Here is a 26,546-nt window from a genome sequence, read left to right on the forward strand (position 1 = left end):
TGGAAATATTTATAATTATAAGAGCATGGGCCAAAATCAAGTAAATGTTAAAGGATTTAGATCGCCTCTTATGTAATCAAATCTGTGACAGGTAATCCAGACTTTGGGACCCATCCTTCAAGCCTCCCTTGAGGAGACAGAAGAGGGCAGCTGTGTTGGCTCTGCACACCCTAAATGCAGAGCTGCATGGTCAGCCAAAGCAGAGGGGAAGTAGAGGACAGGCAGGCCTCTAGGCTAATCCAAGGAGAACAGGAGAAGCAACAGCCCTGATATCAAAGAGCAGAAAGAGATCAAGAAAATCGTATCCCCAAAAGGCACAGGTCTCCAACACAGCCTCCCACATTTATGTGGCTCATCACAAAGTCAATTGCATCAAGTCTGTCTCTACAGGTAAAAATTCTCTGCCCGGCTGACTTGAAGACAGGTTTCATTTTTTTTTTTAATCAAACTTTCTGTTTTCCAGACTAAACTTTTGCAGTTATTCAGTGATCCTTCTATAAGGTTTCCAAAGTTGATAATAATACAACAAGTAAGTTCAGTACCTTACCAACCAATTCCAGTCTAACATATTTCAATTTGTGATGACTTCTCTTAAATTTTCCTCTATTTAAAAATTTACACTGTTTCTCCCATAATTATCATGCACCAGTTTACATTTTAATAGTTTATAATAGTTTAAGTCAAACTTTTCAAACAGGACAAAAAGAAAATAGTAAGTTCAAATGAAAACAGGAGGGAGGAAAGTACCTTTAATTTGGATCCATGAGGTACTAGGACAGATCTATTCTGCTTTGGTGGGATATACAGCTCCCATTTTCCAAAATCCAGTCTTTTATATGGGTATGCAAATGGATTCCAATCATCTGAAAAAATAAAGATGATCAATTAACAATAGCATTATAGGACTAATACTCAATAAATTTCAATCAAAGTATAATATATTGCCTACTTATACAGAATCAAGTTGCCTAAAAAACATTGTTTTCTAAGGTACTAAACAAAATACTCGTCATTTAGAAAAAGCAGGCTATGCTTAACTTATTTTTTAAAAAACATATTTGAAAGTTTGCCTTTTGCAAACTTTAAAGATTAAAGATTACAAACACATTTTCCATTGTACTTTCAACTCTATTACTTCTATCAATAAATAGAATGATGGGTCCTTTTTTAAGAAACACCATCAACAAAGGGAGATAATATGAATAAAATAGAAATGCATTCTAGGCAACTAGATAAAATACATGTTATGGTAGAAAAAAATGGTGAAAAATTATTAAAATCATATTACCCAAATCCACACGTATGTGATAGAACTGAGTTAAAATCTAAAGAAACGCCTCAAGCAAGAAAGGTAGAAGGTTATAAACTACAAGAGGCAAAGGAGAGGTGGACTGCAGATGCTTAAAGAAAGCCAAAATGGACACATAGAAATTTAACATGTAATAGAGGTGGCATTAAAAATAGGGCTTCCCTGGTGGCGCAGTGGTTGAGAGTCCGCCTGCCGATGCAGGGAACACGGGTTCGTGCCCCCGTCCAGGAAGATATCACATGCCGTGGAGCGGCTGGGCCCGTGAGCCACGGCCGCTGAGCCTGCGCGTCCGGAGCCTGTGCTCCGCAACGGAAGAGGCCACAACAGTGAGAGGCCCGCGTACCGCAAAAAAATAAAGAAAAAAGAAAAAAAAGAAATGGATCTCTACCAATAATATTACTGAAGAATCATTTGAACATAGATTAATGTTTAAATATGATAGACAAAATGATAAAATGCTTAGAAGAAAATAGTTAAAGATGTTTATGATCTTGGGTTTAAAAGTGTTTTTTAGACAAAATACATACATATACACACACATACACGTACATACAAAACCTTAAGGAAAAGCCTGATAAATTTGACTACAAAAATTATAGACTTATCTTCATACATAGATAGGTAGATAGACAAAGACAAGCTACCAACTAGGAGAATACATTTGTAATGAACATACCAAGAAAGAGCATCCAAAATATATCAAGATCTATAAATCAATGAGAAAAAAAATACAGACCAATAGAAAAATCAACAAAGATATTCAGGGGAGGACATATGAATGGTCAATAAACATACATAATGATGCTCAAGCTCACTCATAATTAAGGAAACACAGATTAAAACAACATTGAGATGTCATTTCCCACCCACTGGATTAGCAAAAATTAAAAGTTTGAAAATATCAAGTAGTCAGCAAGGATACAAAATAACACTGCAGCTGAGGGTACAAACCGGTAAAACAATTTGGCATTACATAGCAAAGTTGAAGCTATGTTAACTCTGGGGTCTAACAATCCTACTCCTAGGTAGTACCCTAGGGAAATTCTCACAAATGGTCACAAGAAAATATTCAAAGATGTTCACTGAAGGATCGCTTGCAATAGCAAAAAATGGAAGCCACTGACAGTTAAATCAGCCACAAAATGGGTAAATACATCATGGTGTAATTAAACAGGATGTTATATAATGCTATATATATAATGATATAAACTGATTGGATTAAATATTCAATATATAGGAATAGGTAAAACATTAAAGTTCATTTTAAAGGTGTATAGAAATACCATTAATGTAAAGTTCAAAAAATATGCAAAACAGTATTATATAACATTGAAACATACATATGTAGTAAAAAAATCAATTGAAAAATAAGAATGACAAACATCAAATTCTATTGTGATTTCCACTGGGTAGAGGAAAGGGAACACAGGAAGTTTTAATAATATCTGTAATGTTTTATTTTTTAAGGTAGGTGGTGTACACAGAGATGCTTATTACATTTTCCCCTATTTGTTTATGCCTAAAATATTTCACTGTTTAAAAAAAACTTAAGCCCCTGTGATGCTATGCACTATAGTGCTATGAAATTAGATTCTCAATTAAGGAGATAAGAAAAACACCAAGAAGCTTGTTTTATGCTATGACTTCTTCTTTCAGACACCAATACTTTCACCACATTAGCCTTAAGGTTTTTCACTCTCAGCCAGTCTGAATGTCATGGGTAGAGTGGGGGTAAGAAACAACAGGTAAATAAAGGTCCTTCTAAACATTTTTCTACTCCCCATCAGAAGACAATCTGAAAATATCTAAAGGCGGTTTTATCTTCAGGAACAGCTCAACAAGCTCTGTGTTACTATATTCTCCTGCCCCTAAAACATCAAATACATCTCACCTGTTTATGATGTGACATTCCTTTACCAAAGCAAAGAATTTAGGGCATAATTAGAGAGAAGGAAAAAAGCTTGAAATATGAGAATCTAGGTAGTGTAACACTTTATACATTTACTGAATTTCTTTTTAAGCTAATCATTTAAGACAATAAAATTAAGACAAGCAGCATATCTTTTCCTGGTTAGTTAGATTTGAAAATAAAGGGTACAGTTCATTAGTTCATTCATTCATTCATTCATTAAATATATACTGACTGGTTAATGTAGGCCCTGCTCTATGCCAAACTGAAAATTAGGGTTCAGAATGACATTCAGATTTCAACCAGAAAAGGTGAAACTGAGTAACAGTACACCAAAACGAAGAGTAAAATATATAATATAGGCTCCTCTAAACATTCAACTATAAATAAGACTGTTACTTTGAAAGTGAAACTTCAATTATATGGGAAATTTTCTTATGCAGATTTACTTAAAAGCTGTTTTAAATAATGTAAAAATAAATGTGGTTTTGAATATTAGTTTTTGAATATCAGTTGAAATAGTTCTTCAGCTTGCAGTCACTTGAGTTTTAAGATCTGTTTAAACAGGTAATGTTTTAATATTTCTATAAAGAAAAATATTTTTACTGAATCACATTTCTCCTTTCATAGTGTCTTAGAGACACTAACACACATGCTGATTATTTCTAATCCTACACTGTAAAAAATGTTTTTTCTATCATTTTCAAGAGCTTCATTTCATTAGCACACCTCCTCTTCATGGAAATCCTGGTGTTAACTTCTACTACACGTACATTTTTCTTGCTGAACTCTAATCTTCAAAGAAAAATTTGGAACATCTTCACATATGCTCCCAAAGAAAATCCATCTACCAACCATCATAAGCAATGCAGAATATAATAAAGGTTTCATAAGGGAGAGAGAGGGGAAGGTTTGCAAGGGGTGTACATACATCAAACAACTTGAGATTTTTGCATTGGACAGCTGTCTCCCAAATAAATCCCTCTTCAGCCGCACCACCACTAGTCTTTTATCTCCTTGATTCCTTCTCCAATCAGTGTTCAGCCCTGAATTTTCCTTACTCTTCCTCCTTTATTAAATACTATTGCTTCTTTCCGTTTGAAAGATGGGCACCAACCAAACTAACCACTTCTACTGTACTGCAGGCATATGAAAGATTTTATTCTAATAAAACCAGTTTATCCCTAAAATTGTTTTCTAAAAATAGCTAATAAGATGAGCTTTATTCTACAGGATACAGATATCTAAGGTCCAGGAACAGAATAGTCAGAAAAATCATTGGATTTGGATCTGTTCTCATAAACTTAAGTCCTTAGTTAAGAAAGAAGGAACTACCATTAAGGTATATTTAGGTATGACTGTGGGAACTAATTGTGGAAGTACACAATTAAAAATAAGTAAATAAAAATTAAACATCCAATGATTGGTGTAAAAGTATTAAACAAAAGTGAATGTTTTGTTTTTAAATGGAATTATTTTTAGAAAAACACAGAAGGCAAAATAATAAGAGATGAAAGATACATTTGGGGGAAATTTTTTTTTTTTTTTTTTTTTTTTTTTTGTTGTGGTACGCAGACCTCTCACTGTTGTGGCCTCTCCCATGGCGGAGCACAGGCTCCAGACACACAGGCTCAGCGGCCATGGCTCACGGGCCCAGCTGCTCTGCGGCATGTGGGATCTTCCCGGACCGGGGCATGAACCCGCGTCCCCTGCATCGGCAAGCGGACTCTCAACCACTGCGCCACCAGGGAAGCCCAGATATTTAAGTCTTAAGTGTCAAGAGACTTTATTCCTGAAAATAACTGAAAGTAAAGTAATATTAATAATGATAAATGGTTCTAAGGTATATTAGATACATCTAAAGTGCTTACTTTTAGAGCCAGATTACTCATTTTTCATTTTAATCCTCCATGACTTTATATCCTGAATCTACAAGATAGAATTAATTTTAATTAAGCACTTAATGCAAATAGTTTGTATCTCTATGTAGGCCTCAGGACAGGACCAAAAATATCCTATCACCACCTGCGACAATTATTTGTTTCTCTGTCACACACAGAACTACATATTGGGAGTTCTGTAGTTCGGTGATTCTCAAGTTTTAGTTCACATCAGAATCACTTGTTAAAGCAGATTGGGCTGATTAAAACAGACTGTTGGGCTCCACCCTCAGAGTTTTTTGATTCAATATATCTGAAATATGGCCTAATAATCTGCATGTCTAACGAGTCTCTACGTGATGTTGCTGCTTGCTGAGGGACCACGTTGAGAATCAACTTCCTGGCTCGACGGCTGACTTCAGGTGTTCTCTGCTCATAGCTTTGTGAGTGATGTTCTAGATTAGATTAGATTTATAGATTACCAAATAATGTTCTAAGTCAGTAGCTCAAGGAAATTCTGAAATATAAATTTTCACTAATAATCCCTCAAGGCAAATATTACTCACATGAAATTTAGGATTTAGAATTTGGGATTCACTAGGGTTGTAAAGCTCAGAAGGATGACCAGTGAGATGAAGGTTACAGAACAGACCTGATATATTAAGGAATCTGAATGTGTCAGTGTGAGGAAACAAAAATTTAGAATTTGAACATTAAAAGATAACATATATTAAGATCAATATTCAATATACTGCTATAAGTGTCTACAGAAAATGTTTCTTATAATATTCTCACTAATAGATTGCATGGTTAAAAAGTACAGGCCACTTTGATCAAAAAATGAATATAAATTTGAAGGCTTCTACCTAGAAAAGTAACATTAAAATTTTTAAGTGTTAACATTTTAACTCATCTTCCTTTCTGTGTGTCACTTCCTGCCATAACCTAGACATTGCTAGGCTCAAGGATGAGGTACCCCTAAAGCAATGTGTGCTTATTATTCTAGTCTTGGTGTTTTAAGAACATGTCTCCTGCTTGCATAAATTCTTTTATTAAAACATTTTCTAAGACTTTCAATGATTATCAAGTTTGAATAACCTGACACAGTTTAAAAGCAAACATTTAAATAAGTATTTTATTACTAACAGGCTGAAATTCATCATCATATTTTATAATGCAAAAGATTCTATTTTTCCATAGACTCAAAACCAGCAGACAAATTTAAATCGAGATATGGAAAAGAAACGATGTGTGATGCACAGTTTAACGTGAACTGCAAACACACATTCGGCACAGGCAATCAAACGTTAACTAAAGTCACTGCATCAGGCACACAGACTCTGTATTATCTCAAGCCCAACAACCTTTCTTTTTCTAATGTAATAATCCTCACATAAAATTCTTAAATGTCAGCCTCCTTCAAATATTCCCAAACTCTTTAACTCACAGTAAAGTATTTCTCTTCATCAGGACTTAGCCACCTCATTTCTGTAGCGTTTCTGAGTTTAATATATATATTCCTTAAGCATGGTTGAAATGGTCCCAACTTACTATGTACAACCACACCTTTGATGAAGATGCCAATGTGCTGAAGAATGTGGTCTGTACTTGGGTCAACCCCTGCCATAAGCAGGCTTCACTGAGCTAGTGAAGTAAGGTTCCTGTTGGATGTGGCAGATCTAATATCAGATCTAATACAAGACCAGTACTGGTCTATATGGCAGATGTCAGTCACCTCCTATCTGAGTCGATATCCCTTACATCATAAGTTATTAAATATTTGGAATATCACCTCCTTAAAACAAGTAAACACCCTACCTCATCGTACAATGTTGTTTAATTGTTTCAAGCTTCATATTATTCAGAGTTTACATAGATTTATAATGCAAAGTTGGCTTGTCATGATGGAAGTTTGGGGACTTCTCTCATGTCAAGGAAGCATCCAGTCTGTTTCCAAGAAGTCATAAGATCCAGAACAGGAACCTCCTATGGCATTGCCCTTACCCAGAATTATGGAAGGACCACACAATTTTTGGAGGTGGAGAACAGCAGTCCTGACATAACCCTGTGCTTTTTGATCACCTTCTCTTTCTCCCCTCCAGATAATTCTTCTCCTCAGATGGTTACTTGAGAATCATCAAATTTCTGCTGGAAGATAGTACCCTGGAAATAACCTTAAGACCTCCAGCATTACTTCTTAGGGAAAACTGCTCTGAAAATATATTAGTTTAGGAGAGCTGTGGTTTTCAAGAACAAAATCTAGAGTATGTCAGAATGCCACTAACTTCAGAACGAATGGGATGCTAATATCGTTTTAAAGAACAATATGCTCAGTCCTATGATATGCAGCTTTCTGGAAATTAGGGAACAAATTAAATAACCCAGAGTTTCACTCACTAAACTGTTCTTAAAGGCATGCATAGAAGAAACGTTCTCCATGACCAAAAAAAAAAAAAGTGTGGCAAAAGTGACTTTAAATAGAATTAACTACGTGTCTTTATTATAGGAATAGTATCTATATTATGATACTTTTATGAAAGAAAGGGGGTGGTAAATGAATATACAGTTGGCCCTCCATATCAGAGAGTCCCATATCCACAGATTCAACCAAACATGAATCAAAAATATTAGGGGAAAAATTTCAGAAAGTTCCAAAAAGCAAAACTTGACTATGTACTGCCATATATTTACATAGCATTTACTTTGTATTTACAACTATTTACATAGCATTTACGTGGTATTAAGTATTATAAGTAATATAGAGATGATTTAAAGAATACAGGAGGATGTGCATAAGTTATATGCAATACTACATCATTTTATATAAGGAATTTGAGCATCCTCAGATTTTGGTATTTGCAGGTGGGGGAGGTCCCAGAACCAATCCACCAAAGACTGAAGGATGACTGTATGTAGTCACCTATGATTTCAAAAAGCATGAAAATAGAACCCAAAAAGTGAAGAGAAATGATTATGTATATGAAGAGGGAAAACACAGATTAGTTTTGTAGGATTCTACCTTGCTTTATTTTGACTCTAGGACCAGGTAAACAATTTATAAAATTAGAAAATTTAATAAGTCAAAAAGAGGCGAAAATAAGAAAAAAAAAAAAAAGTCTTTTAAAATGGAAACAAACTGAACCTGTGTGATGGAATTTGCAGATGGGGACTTTGGGAGGTAGTTAGGTTATGAGGGTAGAATCCTCATGAATGGGGTTAGTGTCTTTATAAAAGAAATCCCAGAGAGATCACTCCTGCATTCCACCAGGTGAGGATTTCACAAAGAAAGGACTGCAGTCTATGAATCAGGAAGAGAGCCCTCATCAGATACTGAATCGGCTGGCACTTTGACCTTGGACTTCCCAGCCTCCAGAACTGTGAGAAATCAATTTCTTTTGTTTATAAGCCACCCAGCCTGTAGTTTTTTGTTATAGCACCCTGAACAGACTAAGACAAAGCTCATCTCTACTTTTCTGTATAATAGGAAATTTCCATAACAAAGCTGTAAAAACTATGTTATGAGGTCTCTGTGAACAAATACTTGTACAAATCTCTTTCCTTGCTATCAACTGTAAAAAGTGATCTTATCAGCCAGAGTGTAAGATTTTAATTTATTTACGGTTTTAAACACAGATTAACAAACTGCTTTCTGGATAAGCAGTTGCAGTTCATACTCCCACCAGCAGCATATGAGAATTGTCAACTATTCATATCCTCATCAACACCGGAGATTATTATTATTATTTATTTTATTATTTTTTTTTTTTGCGGTACGCGGGCCTCTCACTGTTGTGGCCTCTCCCGTTGCGGAACACAGGCTCCGGACCCGCAGGCTCAGCGGCCATGGCTCACGTGCCCAGCTGCTCCATGGCATGTGGGATCTTCCCGGACCGGGGCACGAACCCGTGTCCTCTGCAGCAGCAGACGGACTCTCAACCACTGCGCCACCAGGGAAGCCCGGAGATTATCATTTTAATAACAAGGCATGCCTGCCTTGTTCAACCAGGGTTTGCTAAGAGAATTAAGTTCGAATGCCCTACGGATCCACTGTATGCAATAAACTAACTTCTCGTCAATGCATCTTAGGATAGTACCTGTATGTACTACATCTTGGAAGAATTTAGAAAATAGGCATTCAAATAATTTTCTGTGTTCTGTGGATCAGATTCGGAACCAGCATGTGAAAAGTTGCCTTTCCTTATTGTCCTAGCTGTAACAGATAGTTGTTTGTTTGTTTGTTTGTTTCCTGTACGCAGGCCTCTCACTGTTGTGGCCTCTCCCGTTGCGGAGCACAGGCTCCGGACGCGCAGGCTCAGCGGCCATGGCTCACGGGCCCAGCCGCTCCGCGGCACGTGGGATCCTCCCGGACCGAGACACGAACCCGTGTACCCCGCATCGGCAGGCGGACTCTCAACCACTGCACCACCAGGAAAGCCCTGTAACAGACAGCTTTGATACACAGTGTTTTCATTTCTTTTCAAAGCAGGTTATAATTATAACTTCTTATATTCTCTTTAATCTTATTTTTATTTGGGAGAAATTGAGTAGTGGGTATTTTATTTTAAACTTTTTTGTTTAGTTCTAGTTTTATTGAACTGAATATAATAATGTGGTGTCCTTTATGGTCTAATATAGTGGTAACCAATCCAGTTATTTATTTACCAATCTATTTATTTTTAGCAGTATAAACCATTCAATTATCTCAAAATAGATTTTATGAAGGACTCCACCATAGAAACTATACAAAACATGTAAAAAAGCAAAGCTGCTTTGCTTGAAGTGCCCCTACCTACCTAAACCCTCATCCTCACCTCTTTCTCTCCCTCTCAGAGCCTACCACTCAGAACTCAGTTCTAAAAAGTGCTCCAGTGTATGATCTACCTTTGCAGATCTTCCATAGATCCTTAAAATATGTCATTTCTTTTTTTTTTTAACTCTCCATTTAATTTTAGTTTACTTCATCCACGACAAGTTAAGAATATGTTAAATTATATCATGACAATTGGTTCTAAAAATGTATTCAATTTCTAACAATTCTTGCCATCTACCCTTGACCAAAAGTAAATGTTATTTGGGACTTAAGGATAAAAGCATTTATCGCTGCTGTGATTTATATTACTGATCTCTGTGCCATTTTATCTGGTTTGTTTTTGGTCTGGATTTGACTCCTTTTATTTTATAATCTTTCAGTGACAGTAAAGCAGAGAGAAACTAATGGTTAAAGCCAAGAAGAGGTACATTATTTGCTTAGAAAGAATGCAGAACAGGACAAAATAGGAAGGCGAAAGAATGGGAGAGAGGTACTAATGCAATATGGTCAATCATCAGAGGAAGGCATCCCATGTGCCAAGAAGGGTTCTCAATTATGTTTTAACTGGCTAGTACATTGAACTGTATCCCTCCATGTCAGCAAACATCTGGAGCTTAGTTGGAGGACTCTTACAGCACGTACTCCAGTTCATCCATTATATCACTACTGACTGCAATTTAATCTATTTATGACTCCCCCGAAGTCATAAATTTGATTTGACTTTAGGACTCTTCTCTACACCCTAAAACACAATCTTTCATCTTAAGATGTTCCACTTGAACCAGTCCCTGCTGTGAGGCCATGGGAGGGGCTTATAGTAATCAGGAAAGCAACTATATAGATCTCCCTGCTAACCCTATAGCCACTTATGAAAATATTTCAATGAAAGTAAAATAATATTTTCTAACATGGCTAGCAATGTAACAGAAGTAAACCCATGTGTCAATGGTCAATTGATTTTCAACAAGGGTGACCAAGACCACTCAATGGGGGAAAAATAGTCTTTTCAACCAATAGTGCTAGGACAACTAGATCTCCACACACAAAAAGATATATTTGGACTCCTATCTTAAACCATATACAAAACTAACTCAAATGGATCAAGTACTTAAATGTAAGAGCTAAAACTATACAACTCAATGTAAAACAGTGCTGACACCTTGGAAAACAGTCTGGGTGTTCCCCAAAATGCCAGAGTTACCATTTTGACCCAGCAATTCCACTCCTAGTTATAAACCCTAAAGAAATGAAAACATATGTCCACACAAAAACTTGTATATGAATGTTCATAGCAGCATTACTTATGATAGTCAAAAGGTGAAAACCACACAAATGCCCATCAACTAACAAATGAATATACAAAATGATGCATATCCAAACAATGCAATATTATTTGGCTATAACAATGAATGAAGTGCTGATACATGCTATAAGATGGAAGCTTGAAAACATTATGCTAAGTGAAAAAAGCCAGTCACAAAAGACCACATATTATCTGATTCCATTTACATGAAAAATCCAGGATAAGAAAATTTCTAGAGACAGAGTAAGTGGTTGCCTAAGCCTAGGGGAGGGATGGGAAGATTGTGAGATGATAGCTAAAGGGTACAGGGTTCCTTTGAGATAATGAAAATATTCTAAAATTCATTGTGGTTATGGTTGTAGAACTCTGTTTTAATATACTAAAAAACATGAAATTGTACACTTTAAATAGGTTAGTTGTATGGTATGTGAATTGTATGTCAATAAAGCTGTTAAAAAATAAAAGTATTTTAAAGGTCAGGTAGCCGTTATCTGTTCATTTCTATTGAGCTTTTGCGCTAGACTAAAATCAGGTTCTATCAGAGATATTGTAAAGGGAAAGACCACAAAGGGAGACACCTATAAAAATTTAATACTGAAAAGATAGCTTGGTCAATAAGTAGACTAAAGAGTCTAGGTGGATAGTTGAAGACTTTGAAGAGAAAATAATTAATTGTTTCAAGGCTTTGAAAAAGTAGAACAACTTGACCATATTAGAAGCTGGCGGGGGGGTGGGCATAGGCTTTTAAGCAAAGAAAAATGTATATCTTCTCCTTCTGGAGCCCATATTTTTAGTAGTTTTGTGAGTAATTACCAACCAAACTGCTGCTGCTAATGTTAGAATTTACCTTGGACTCTGAAAGAGACCCATAACGAACAGAAATCTAAAACTATCATACAATCCACTCCCTTACGAAGGAAAAAAAAAAGGTTGGAGCAGAGGCTGTCTCAAAACTAATGATATAAGGGAGAGTTTTATTATGATAGAAGAACTAATGAAAGTCATTAAAATAACAAAAAATAGGATGATTTGGTGACACTCATGGCAGCAGCAGTAGTTATGGACCGTCCTGTGAGGAAAAGGTGTTTTGTCTTTTTCTTGTTCAAAGCTAATTTCTTGATTTTGTTCTTTCTTTTTGTCTGTTTTCAATTATTTTCTCACACTCTGAGGTTTTCAAACATTCTCTCTCTTCAGGCTCTTTACTCTCAGCATCTAAATATGATGAAGTGATGTATTTGCTAATTCTGAAGTAACATCAATGACAATGAAGAAAACCTCTCCTTTGGTCCAAGTCATCCTTTGGTTCTCCTGCCACTGATAGCCCAATTTCTCGACTCCTATCTCCACTTCCTTATATCTCTTCATTCCCTAAAATATTTCTGAAATACTCTGGCAAAGGTCACCAGTGACCTCCAACTTTCCAATCCCAATTGTTCTTTTCAGACTTCAACTTATAATGAGCTTTCAGTGACACCTGAAACTCTTGATCACTCCACCTTCGGTGTCAGTTATACCCATCTCAGTTGGTTCTCTTAAACCACTCAGTGAAGATGGGGAGGGAAAAAAGGAATGCATTTGAAAGCTATTTCAGAGTTAAAATTGATAAGAAGCAGTGTTTTAGTTATTAGGGGTGGCAGACAGTGGTTACTGAAAAAGGATAGGGAATACAGAACTAGGAGAAAAGAGAATTTACAGGAACTGTAAATGGTCAACACCATCTATTACTGCAGAAAAGTCAAGTAAGGAAAAGATACCTAAATTGAGAGGCTGGGATATTTAATGGGAGAACACATGTGACTGAGTGTACTATTATTTCTATTATTATTATTTCTATTACTTCTCTACCATATTTTTTTCTTACCACAAAAGAAAAGTGTACGCTCTGAAGAATAAAAACCAAAAAACATAAATAAAAAAGACACTGAAGCACTCATAAACCCAACCTCCTCTACACTAACACCTTACTTTAAAATTTCTCATTTTTTTTACTATATAGGTATTTATATGCACAGACATGTGCATTTCCATAATGTAAATTATATACAAAAGTATGTATATACATATATAAATTTTTAAACTTACAGTTTTGTACCCTTTTCTACATACTATATGATCAGCATTACTCGTCAGTACATATTCATTTACGACGGTAGTTCCCCAACATGGCTGCTTTTAAAAGTTAGAAGTCAATGGACTCCACCCCAGGTCCTTGAATCAGATCCAGGAGTAGATCTGTACTTTTATAAAGCTTCCTAATTTTGTGCTATGCTCACACAGGTTTAGTAACCAATAATCTACAGTATCATCCTAGAAATCTGACAGCAAATTAAGGGAGGGGTCTTCTTTAGTTTTCCAATTTATTTAAGAAAGGAAAGGAGTGAGGAACTTTATATACAGAGAAAAAGGAAGCAGCAAAGGGAGAGCCTGACAGGAGAAAGAAGAGGTAAATAGATCGATTTACCATGTTAAGGAGGAGAAGAGAAAATGATTCAATGCATATATTCATGACATCAATTTCTTCTACTAACTTTTGAAAGCATGTGGGAAGGATGAATATAGATAGAGATCTTTTTAGGGAAATGGTTTGGAAGTTGAAATATTCCTTTCTGCTGTCTTCTATTTTCTCTGAGAAGTAAGAGCAAGTATTATACTAATGCAAAATGAGGAGACAGTGAAATAAGGGATTATGCAGGGAGTGGTGAAACTGAAGTAGCTACTGTGGAAGATGTAAGAAAGAGATGACTGGGGATGTGCAAGTGATTTCTGTAGAGTGTTAATGGCCATGAACCCACAGAAGCAGCAGTTCATATGGCTGTATGATTTTCCTCATGGTGGCTAGCAGCTGTGCATGAGCAGAGAAATTACACAATTTGATGTGAGCAACACTGCAGATTTACAGGGCAAGTGTGGTAGAAGTGCTAATGTTCAAAGGAGATGAAACTTTCAGGAAGAGAGCGGTTGGAGAGCTTAGAGCAAGGGATCTAGAATAGATATTGATGAGCCATAGACACGTCAGAAAGCATCATGGATCTAGACGTCACATTCAGTCTGGAATAACTGGTATCATGGAGTCAAGAATAGGGAAACGCTGCTACAGCAATCTTTGTACCTTTTACACAATAAATTTTGCTAATGCTTTGCAACAATTCCCCTGTCCCTCATCAGCAGTCTCATTCCCCCCGCAACAACAAAAAAATCTTGCTTGCTACCCTTCACAATTCCTAAGCATATCAAGACCTCTAAAAACCAGAGCCACCTGAGCAGATTCATAAATATATGACTGAGAAATAAATGCTTACTTTTGTTACACATTGAGTTGGGGATAGTGTGTTATACAGCATTACTGTTGCTATAGCTGACTTGTGCACCAAGTAAGAGTGAGCACTACCCCTCTGAACTTCCCACAAGTAGTCTAAACCTGTATCTATTACCTGCATCTATTACTATAAACCTATTACCATTTATTATATGTGCCAATACGGATTTCCTTGTTTTTGACTATAAGCTATCTGAAGGTATAGATCAACCAAGTATTCCTCATCTTTGTATGCCAACAGCCAGTACATTACTCCCATATAAGTACTCAGCAAGTTTTTACTGGGAGAATAAATTTATAACTTTTTATGCCAAATCAAGATCACAAGACAATTTAGAAACTGGAAATTTAGCACAGAACAAAATTAACCAAAAAAACTCATTCCTTTTTAGTTTTGCAAGGGAACATAAATAGTATTCTTCAATAAGACTTCATTATACACTAAGATTATAAAAAATTAACTCCACATTTAGCAAATAATATAAATCATTAAAAAGCACACAAAAAAAACCTAGGTAATTCCTTTTTATTATTCTTCCCAATTAATATGGGTCACTAACTAAATAGCTTAAAAGAAAAACTATAGTAATTAAGAGAAAAACTGTGTTTACTTCTATTTAAGGTAGATCTTGATTATTTTCCTTTATGTGCCAAATTCCAGAAGTATTATATATAGTTTATATAATATATAAATATATTTCAAAAGGTCACTTTTTTTGAGTGGTGACAATTATATGTTAGATTAATTTATTATATATAAAGTAAAAAAGGTTACAAAATTATAAGTTTTAAAAAGCGTTGGAGTTCCCTGGCGGTCAGGTGGCAAGGACTTGGCACTTTTACAGCTGGGGCCTGGGTTCATTCCCAGTTGGGGAACTAAGATCCCACAAGCCACATGGTTCAGCCAAAGAAAAAGTATGCATATATATTATATATAAATTATATGTAATTAACCTAATATATATATAATTAAATATCACCACCCAAAAACAGTGATCCACTAAAATGCTCCATATGCTATTAATCTAAAGATTCACAAAATACATAATTATCCATATATAAACACATGTAGCATCTAAAAAAGACCTCTACATATTATTTCTACATTTATAACACACATAAGAAATAATTCATTAAGGCTGTGCTCCTTCTTTTCTGAAACCCAAAATACAAGAAAATTGAATCACTTTGAAATGAACCAATGTGTTTATTAGCTCTGTGGGGTGTAAGAAAACTTCAATTGCTACTCTATGTCATACTGATAGAGGCATAAACTCTCAGGTTAAACTTCTCTCAGTAGTACAAGTTTCAATTTGGATTTTAAAAAGCTTGAGGGCATCAATTTTCACATCTTTCCCCACTCCCATTTCAGAAATCTGAGACCCAATTTCAGAAAAATACTGACAAGTTATATGGAGGTTTAACATGTTCAAGAATAAACATAACTGCCATTAAGGAAATTCCACATTAAAATAAAGAACATTTAGGGCCTCCCTGGTGGCGCAGTGGTTGAGAGTCCACCTGCCGATGCAGGGGATACGGGTTCATGCCCCGGTCCGGGAGGATCCCACATGCCGCGGAGCCATGGCCGCTGAGCTTGCGCGTCCGGCAAGGGGAGAGGCCACGACAGTGAGAGGCCCACGTATTGCCAAAAAAATAAAATAAAATAAAATAAAGAACATTTAAACCATTTACTATTATCAGGCTTTCTGGCTTCTAATATAATAGCCATTTATCTAAATTCAAAAGAATAATCATGTTTTTCTTAACAACTGCACTGATCAGAATCAAAAATTCTACAATTTAGAGAGGACCTTCAAGATGGTGGGGGAGTAAGACATGGAGATTACCTTCCTCCCCACAAATACAACAAAAATACATCTACATGTGGAACAACTCCTACAGAACACCTACTGAATGCTGGCAGAAGACCTCAGACTTTCCAAAAGCAGTGTGGCTGGCAGGGTCTTGGTGCTCTGGCCAGGTGTCAGGCCTGAGCATCTGAGGTGGGAGAGCTGAGTTTAGGACATCAGACCAGCAGAAACCTCCTGTCCACACAAAATTTCAAACAGCGAAACCTCTCCCAGAGAACTCCACCTCAACACTAAGAACCACTTCCACTCAATGACCAGCAAGCTAAGAGCTAGAAACCAAAAACCAAACAACTAGCAAGACAGGAACACAACCCTATGCATAGCAGAGAGGCTGCCTAAAACCATAATCAGTTCACAGACAACCCAAAACACAACACCGGACTGGCCCTGCCCACCAGAAAGACAAGATGCAGCCTCATCCACCAGAAAACAGGCACCAGTCCCCTCCACAAGGAAGACTACACAACCCACCGAACCAAACTTACCACCTAAGGGCAGACACCTGCAGCCTGCAAAAAGGAGACCCCAAACACAGTAAGTTAAGCAAAATGAGAAGACAGAGAAATACATATAAGATGAAGGAGCAAGGTAAAAACCAACCAGACAAAACAAATGAAGTTGAAATAGGCAGTTTATCTGAAAAAGAATTTAGAGTAATGATAGTAAAGATGTCCAGTATCTTGGAAATAGAATGGAGAAAATACAAGAAACGTTTAACAATGACCTAGAACTAAAGAGAAAACAAACAATGATGAACAACACAATAAATGAAACTAAAAATTATCTGGAAGGAATCAATAGCAGAATAACTGAGGAAGAAGAACGGATAAGTAACCTAAAAGCTAAAATAGTGGAAATAACTACCACAGAGAGGAATAAAGAAAAAGGAATGAAAAGAATTGAGGACAGTCTCAGAGACATCTGAAACAACATTAAACACACCAACTTTTGAATTATAGGGGTCCCAGAAGAAGAAGAGAAAAAGAAAGGGACTCAGAAAATATTTGAAGAGATTATAGTTGAAAACTTCCCTAATATGGGAAAGGAAATAGTTCATGAAGTCCAGGAAGCACAGAGTCCCAAAGAAGATAAATCTAAGGAGAAATAGACCAAGACACATATTAATCAAACTATCAAAAATTAAATACAAAGTAAAAATATTAAAAGCAGCAAGAGAAAAGCAACAAATAACATACAAGGGAATCCCCAAAGATTAACATCTAATCTTTCAGCAGAAACTCTGCAAGCCATAAGGGAGTGGCAGGACATATTTAAAGTGATGAAAGGGAAAAACCTACAACCAACATTACTCTACCCAGAAAGGATCTCACTCAGATATAACAGAGAAATTAAAACCGTTACAGACAAGCAAAGGCTAAGAGAATTCAGCACCACCAAACCAGCTTTACAACAAATGCTAAAGGAACTTCTATAGGCAGAAAACACAAGAGAAGGAAAAGACCTACAATAACAAACCCAAAACAATTAAGAAAATGGGAATAGGAACATATATATCAATAATTACCATAATGTAATTGGATTAAATGCTCCAACCAAAAGACAAAGACTGGCTGAATGGATACAAAAACAAGACCCATATATATGCTGTGTACAAGAGACCCACTTCAGACCTAGGGACACATACAGACTGAAAGTGAGGAGATGGAAAAAGATATTCCATGCAAATGGAAATCAAAAGAAAGCTGGAGTGCAATTCTCCTATCAGACAAAATAGACTTTAAAATGAAGACTATTACAAGAGACAAAGAAGGACACTACACAATGATCAAGGGATCAATCCAAGAAGAAGATATAACAATTGTAAATATTTAGGCACCCAACATAGGAACACCTCAATACATAAGGCAAATGCTAAGAGCCATAAAAGGGGAAATCGACAATAACACAATCATAGAAGGGGAATTTAACACCCCACTTTCACCAATGGACAGACCATCCAAAATGAAAATTAATAAGTAAACATAAGCTTTAAATGATACATTAAACAAGATGGACTTAAATTTATAGGACATTCCATCCAAAAATAACAGAATACACTTTCTTCTCAAATGCTCATGGAACATTTCACAGTATAGATCATATCTTGAGTCACAAATCAAGCCTTGGTAAATATAAGAAAATTGAAATCATATCAAGTATCTTTTCTGACCACAACGCTATGACACTAGATATCAGTTACAGGAAAAAATCTGTAAAAAATACAAACACATGGTGTAGTGTAGTAGTAGTAGTGTAGTGTAGTGTAAACAATACACTACTAAATAACCAAGAGATCAATGAGGAAATGGAAGAGGAAGTAAAAAAATACCTAGAAGCAAATGACAATGAAAACACGACAACCCAAAACCTAGGAGATGCAGCAAAAGCAGTTCTAAGAGGGAAGTTTATAGCAATACAATCCCACCTCAAGAAACAAGAAACATCTCAAGTAAACAATCTAACCTTACACCTAAAGCAATTAGAGAAAGAAGAACAAAAAAACCCCAAAGTTACCAGAAGAAAAGAAATCATAAAGATCAGATCAGAAATAAATGAAAAAGAAATGAAGGAAACAATAGCAAAGATCAATAAAACTAAAAGATAGTTCTTGAGAAGATAAACAAAATTGATAAACCATTAGCCACACTCATCAAGAAAAAAAGGGAGAAGACTCAAATCAATACAATTAGAAATGAAAAAGGAGAAGTAACAACTGACACTGCAGAAATACAAAGGATCATGAGAGATTACTAGAAGCGACCATAGGCCAATAAAATGACCAAAATGGAAGACATGGACAAATTCTTAGAAAAGCACAACCTTCCAAGACTGAACCAGGAAGAAATAGAAAATGTAAACAAACCAATCAAAAGCACTGAAATTGAAACTCTGATTAAAAATCTTCCAACAAAAACCCAGGACTATGTGGCCTCACAGGCAAATTCTATCAAACATTTAAAGAAGAGCTAACACCTATCCTTCTCAAACTCTTCCAAAATACAGCAGAGGGAAGAACACTCCCAAATGCATTCTATGAGGCGACCATCACCCTGATACCAAAACAAGACAAAGACGTCACAAAAAAAGAAAACTACAGGCCAATATCACCGATGAACATAGACTCAAAAATCTTCAGCAAAATACTAGCAAACAGAATTCAACAGCACATTAAAAGGAAAATGCACCATGATTAAGTGGGGTTTATCCCAGAAATGCAAGGATTCTTCAATACACACAAATCAACCAATGTGATAAACCATATTAACATATAGAAGAATAAAAATCATATGATCATCTCAATAGATACAGAAAAAGCTTTCGACAAGATTCAACACTGATTTATGATAAAAATCCTCCAGAAAGTAGGCATAGAGGGAATTTTCCTCAACATAATAAAGGCCATATATGACAAACCCATAGCAAACATCATTCTCAATGTTGAAAAACTGAAAGTATTGCCTCTAAGATCAGGAGCAAACAAGGATGTCCACTCTCACCACTATTATTCAACATAATTTTGGAAGTCCTAGGCACAGCAATCAGAGAAGACAAAGAAATAAAAGGAATACAAATTGGAAAAGAAGAAGTAAAACTGTCACTGTTTGCAGATGACATAATACTATACATAGAGAATCCTAAAGATGCCACCAGAAAACTGCTAGAGCTAATCAATGAATTTGGTAAAGTTGCAAGATACAAAATTAAAGCACAGAAATCTCTTGCATTTCTATACACTAATGATGAAAAATATGAAAGAGAAATTAAGGAAACACTCCCATTTACCATTGCAACAAAAAGAATAAAACACCTAGCAATAAACCTACCTAGGGAGACAAAAGACCTGTATTCAGTAAACTATAAGACACTGATGAAAGAAATTAAAGGTGATACCAACAGATGGAGAGAGATACCAAGTTCTTGGATTGGAACAATCAACATTGTGAAAATGACTATACTACCCAAAGCAATCTACAGATTGACTGCAATCCCTATCAAAACTACCAATAGCATTTTGCACAGAACTAGAACAAAAAATTTCACAATTTGTATGGAAACACAAAAGACCCCGAATAGCCCAAGCAATCTTGAGAAAGAAAAACGGAACTGGAGGACTCAGACTCCCTGACTTCAGACTATACTACAAAGCTACAGTAATCAAGACAGTCTGGTACTGGCACAAAAACAGAAATTAATATCAATGGAAGGAGATAGAAAGCCCAGCGGTAAGCCCACGCACATATGGTCACCTTATATTTGATAAAGAAGGCAAGAATATACAATGGAGAAAAGACAGCCTCTTCAATAAGTGGTGCTGGGAAAACTGGACAGCTACATGTAAAAGAATGAAATTAGAACACTCCTTAACACCATACACAAAAATAAGCTCAAAATGGAGTAAAGACCTAAATGTAAGGCCAGAAACTATCAAACTCTTAGAGGAAAACATAGGCAGAACACTCTATGACATAAATCATAGCAAGATCCTTTTTGACCCACCTCCTAGAGAAATGGAAATAAAAATAAGCAAATGGGACCTAATGAAACTTAAAAGCTTTTGCACAGCAAAGGAAACCATAAACAAGACAAAAAGACAACCCTCAGAATGGGAGAAAATATTTGCAAATGAAGCAACTGACAAAGGATTAATCTCCAAAATTTACAAGCAGCTCATGCAGCTCAATATCAAAAAAAAAAAACCAATCAATATCAAAAAAAACGATTTTTAAATGGGCAGACGACCTAAATAGACATTTCTCCAAAGAAAATATACAGATTGCTAACAAACACATGAAAAGGCTTCTCAACATCACTAATTATTAGAGAAGTGCAAATCAAAACTACAATGAGGTATCACCCCACACCAGTCAGAATGGCCATCATCAAAAAAATCTACATGTCTACCTAGAGGGGTGGGACAGGGAGCGTGGGAGGGAGATGCAAGAGGGAGGAGAAATGGGAATATATGTATATATATAGCTGATTCACTATGCTATAAAGCAGAAAGTAACACACCATTGTAAAGCAATAATACTTCAATAAAGATGTTTAAAAAAGAGTATTTGTTAAGTGAATTAATAAATACAATAGCGAAAGAAAAAAATAAACTTATACCTAAAGGAAAATACAAAAAAAAAAAAACTCTACAAACAATAAATGCTGGAGAGGGGGTGGAGAAAAGGGAACTCTCTTGCACTGTTGGTGGGAATTTAAATTGATACAACCACTATGGAGAACAGTGTGGATGTTCTTTAAAAAGCTAAAGATAGAATTCCATATGATCCAGCAATCCCACTACTGGGCATATACCCTGAGAAAACCATAATTCAAAAAGAGTCATGTACCACAATGTTCATTGCAGCTCTATTTACAATAGCCAGGACATGGAAGCAACCTAAGTGTCCATCAGTAGAGGAATGGATAAAGGAGATATGGCACTTACATACAATGGAATTACTCAGCCATAAAAAGAAATGAAATTGAGTTATTTGTAGTGAGGTGGATGGACCTAGAGTCTGTCATACAGAGTGAAGTAAGTCAGAAAGAGAAAAAGAAATACCCTATGCTAACACATATATATGGAATCTATAAAAAAAAAATGGTTCTGATGAACCTAGGGGCAGGACAGTAATAAAAACAGACTTAGAGAATGGACTTGAGGACACGGGGAGGTGGAAGGGTAAACTGGGACTAAGTGAGAGAGTAGCATTGACATATACACACTATGAAATGTAAAACAGATAGCTAGTGGGAAGCAGCCGCATAGCACAGGGAGATCAGCTCAGTGCTTTGTGACCACCTAGAGGGGTGGGATAGGGAGGGTGGGAGGGAGGGAGACGCAAGAGGGAAGAGGTATGGGGTATATGTATATGTATAGCTGATTCATTTTGTTATACAGCAGAAATGAACACACCATTGTAAAGCAATTACACTCCAATAAAGATGTTAAAAAAAAAAAAAACTCTACAATTAAAAACCAACTCATTAAAATGTTTGTCACTTTTAACCACCTCCAAACAGAGCCAGCAAGGAGCCCTCTCATCCTTAAACACTCTCCCCCATCACTGAGGGACTAGGCCACTCACTGTACCAGTTTTTGAACACACTAAGTTCCTTCCATTCTCTCTTGACGATTAGCCATCTTTCCACTACACAAACCCTTTAAATGTATATTCTGGAGACAGAGAACTATCTGCTTTTTCTGTGGCTGCCCCTGTCTCCCCTACGCACCGGGAGAAGATCTCCACTACTACGGGGACTGCCGCCCTACTCGAGACTATGTGGGGTCAAGCTCTTTGTTACCAGGCAGACATTCAATACCAGTCAAGGTCATATCTACATCCCTTCAGTTCATAGTTTCTCTCCAAATTTCTCTTATTAAGGTTCCCAGAGAAACGAATGAACTAGATCTCAGATGAAGCACTATCAATCAAATAAGACAATAAGAGCTAATACAGAAATAGCAACCAAATAGTCATAAGGTGGATATACCTCCAGCTTTAGTACTGGATCAGGCACACAGCAGAAAATCAATCGTGTGCATTAAACAAACAGTTACCAGAACTACTCCTTATTTTATACTTACATGTAATATGCATTTTAAACTATAATCATGATATGGTTCACCATAAAGTATGTATTAACCATTTGCTAATAATTCATTGTCTTTGTTATCATTACTACTTATCCTAACAGAATGAATATCTCATAAGAGTAGCATAATCATGAATCACATTTTTAAATGATGACAACCTTATTTTCAAAAAAAGGTTAAACCACCTGTGATTCTCGTCTTTCTTTCCTATACTAGACATTACAATCATTGTTTGTAAGCATGATTAAGTCCTACTAAATAACTCAGTTGATCACCTAAGATCGTACACTCAAAAGTCTGGCGGTTTTCCTTCAGTATCTACTTCAATATATTATATATATATGAGTTCTCTTTCAAGTCAGTCCACTTCTTTTAATTTTCCTGTCTCACAACTCGAAGGCAAACAATGTACATCATTTTATTATGTATATATCTATTGTATCACACACATACGTATATGTGTGAATATATGTACATATACACAAACTCAACACTGATGTCTTATAGTTTAGATATAAAATTATCTCAAAAGTATAAATCAGCTTCCATTTTGGAACAATACACCACCAATGAGCCTAGCAAGAGAGTCCACACGTTCAAAATGTAATCCAGCAAAGACATGTTTTGACAAATTAGACAAAATGTTCATATTTTCCATTTAATCTTTTAAAAAATGCTGGACAAAAGCTAAAAGGGAGTTAGTGAAGAAATGTTTATTGTAAATGTACTAGGTGTCAGGCACTGTGCTAAGAGCTCTCACATATACACGATTTCATCCACTCTTACTTGCTTTACAGCACCATACATAGCAGGCTCTTCCTATATGGCTGATGTTGAAGGCTTAAATCAAAATAAAGTCCAGATGAGGATAATTCATTTGCTTGCAACAATGAATTCCCATTTTCTGTATGCCTAACATGACTATGATTTCTTACTAAGCCTCTGAGAATGAATGAATCTCAATCATTGAGAAAAGATTAACAACTCTGTAATGTTGCAATTACCTTCTGGATAATGATGGCATATTTACAGGAGATTTCAGTTTGTGATTACCTCACCCTGTGGAGATGAGGAAAAAAGAACAAATATGGACCATTTTCTATAGCAACTTTTCCTTTAAAAAGGAAATGAAAGTTATAGTTAATAGACTTATCTTTTGACAGAGTTTATTTTGATTTAATATGTACAATTGATCTGAGATACTTTTGTGCTAGTCAGCATGACCTAGCCATTAAAAAAAAAAAAAAGTTGTAACTGCCAAGAAGGATAAAGCTATAAAACACTTAAGGTTATACTACTACTCATCTGAGTAGGTCTTAGGAGAAAGTAAGCCAGTAAAAGATAAAACGCCTCTTCTGACTTAGTAACCCTTAGAAAAAAAGGATCAGCTATGTTGATTGATTGACAGGAGCCACACGCTGATCACAGACTAGAGCTGCAGCAACTGGTATCAATTCTCTCCCCCAACTCTACTCCTCCGACTTTTCTCAAGCAGGAGAAACTTCATGACCCAAAACACAGCCCAAACCTCAGCATCTGCTCAGAACAAGGGACCCCCATGTCCTGACACTACAAAATACAGTTCCAGGGCTAGAATGGTCAAGATTAGTAGCCAACTACACATTCTTCTTATTCAACTTATTTTTTCTTAATGCTTTGGGCTGAGAGTACACAGTTAGATAGGACACAGAATAATCTTGGAGCACCCTCATTTCCTCTAATTAACCTAAAACCAATTCTGTAGTAGTAGAGCTTACAAATCTAGCCAACACATGCACCCAATATATATTCTTATTTATGTTTACTTTTCTACTTCGACAACTTCAATCTTCATATGCTTTCACTTCCAGGAGAGTACTACCCATTGGACAGAATTATAAATGAGATAACAATCCATCAGGTGATAACATTAAAACATTAGGAAATACAATTTATAAGGATTGAGGAGTTGTGCTGTTGAGGTGTTAGGAGAATTCAGAAGGCAGACCCCACTTTTGTTCTCAGGTTTTAGTTTGGTTTGATAAGTTTGGTTACTTTTTCCATCAGGAGAAGAGTAAACCATACTTGGATCCAATATACTAAGTTATTAAATTCTTTCAGAGACTTTCTTTATATGTTCACTGTAATAGTTCAATTAAAATGTACCTTTTTGGGGCTAAACTTTATAAAGAATCCCTATTAAAGGCAAGTCCTGAATACAAGTTAAATACAAGCTAACCATAAATTTAATTTAAGATTTTAAACCTATTTCTAACTTAAAGAAAGGTTAAAGCAATCTACTTTTAATTAAATATATCTATGGCCAACCTAATTCCAAATCTTAAGGTTCTGCAACCCAATTTCTCATGATAAGAATATTACTAAAACTCATCTGCATTGAATGACAATCTTCCATTCCTCTCTGCTCTCTGAATCCATTATCTCTCTCATGGGAATGAATGCTTTGCTATGACTGATGATGAATAAGATATATAGGACAAATGATGCACTTTTTCATTTAAAAGACTAAAAAGGAAATTCACTTTAGTCTCCTTTCCGCCTAGTTTCATTAAAATCTAAATACAGCTATTCTAAGAGATTTTTTCTAACTCAGTTCAGTTTGACAAAAAACGTCTCATGTATCATTAAAATCAATTACAGATTATCTGGAAATACACCTCAGAAGTTTCATTTTGACACTTTTTGGTTTAAAAATAAACACACAAAATGTCACCAAGATAAATAAGCAATCAGAAAATCCTTAAAAACAAATAGTATCGTGAAAGAGTATATTGTTTATAATTATTACTAAATTATATTTTAAGATTGTTTCAACTTTAGATGGTATTAAAGAAAATATCTATATAATTCTTTATTTGTAAAATATCTTTATATTTTATAAATATATCTTTATTTTTTTTTAACCTGAAAAATTATACAGCAATGGCCACAATGCTTAGAATAACACTGAAATCTCAATTTAATTTTATTACTAGATGAGCTTAGGCAATCACTGCCATTAAAGAGAAGACCATCCATTTCGCCTGCTGGATGAAAATTATTGTCCCTCTTTATCATTGCTGAATTTCCATGACTTAGCACAGTTTCTGGCACATAGAAGATGCTCAATAAATACTGCTACCTAAGGTAAGGGAAGCTGGAGGGATGAAGGAGAAGTTGTTGAATGTAAACTATAGATTTTCACATGCTGTTCTAACTTCAAGGATTTGAAACAAATCTACTTTCTAAGAAATCACCATATGCCCATGCACAACTGTATATTTAATGAATTAGTACATTATTTTGGAAATACTACAACTTTAACAGAGTAAGCACCTTATTTTAAAATTATATTCTATTACTCCAGGGGGAAATAAAAGAAAGAAACACTTTGATTTTACTTGCCCAGAGTTTAGATGTACTGGTAATCATATACACATTATTTTATGATACTTTAGAAGTCTCTGATAAATTGCTACAAAGTTAATTGTTTTCTTTAAGTGGATTAAGAAATGAAGTTCCATCTTCTTTTCCTTAAGAACCCAGACCCTTTTATAAACCTGAAACTCTTACA

General features: G+C 35.6%; 1 protein-coding gene across 1 annotated transcript in view; it reads right to left on the reverse strand.

Annotated features, from left to right (window-relative positions):
• GBE1 (1,4-alpha-glucan branching enzyme 1) overlaps positions 1-26,546 on the reverse strand; it is a 327,728-nt gene that overhangs the window by 220,690 nt on the left and 80,492 nt on the right. Inside the window, exon 3 of the mRNA XM_007468908.1 lies at positions 748-863. Within this exon, the coding sequence (XP_007468970.1) occupies positions 748-863 (116 nt within the window). The remainder of the gene's footprint in view (positions 1-747; positions 864-26,546) is intronic.

The sequence above is a fragment of the Lipotes vexillifer genome, unplaced genomic scaffold (assembly GCF_000442215.2).
Source record: "Lipotes vexillifer unplaced genomic scaffold, Lipotes_vexillifer_v1.1 scaffold65, whole genome shotgun sequence".
Classification (NCBI taxonomy): Eukaryota; Metazoa; Chordata; class Mammalia; order Artiodactyla; family Lipotidae; genus Lipotes; species Lipotes vexillifer.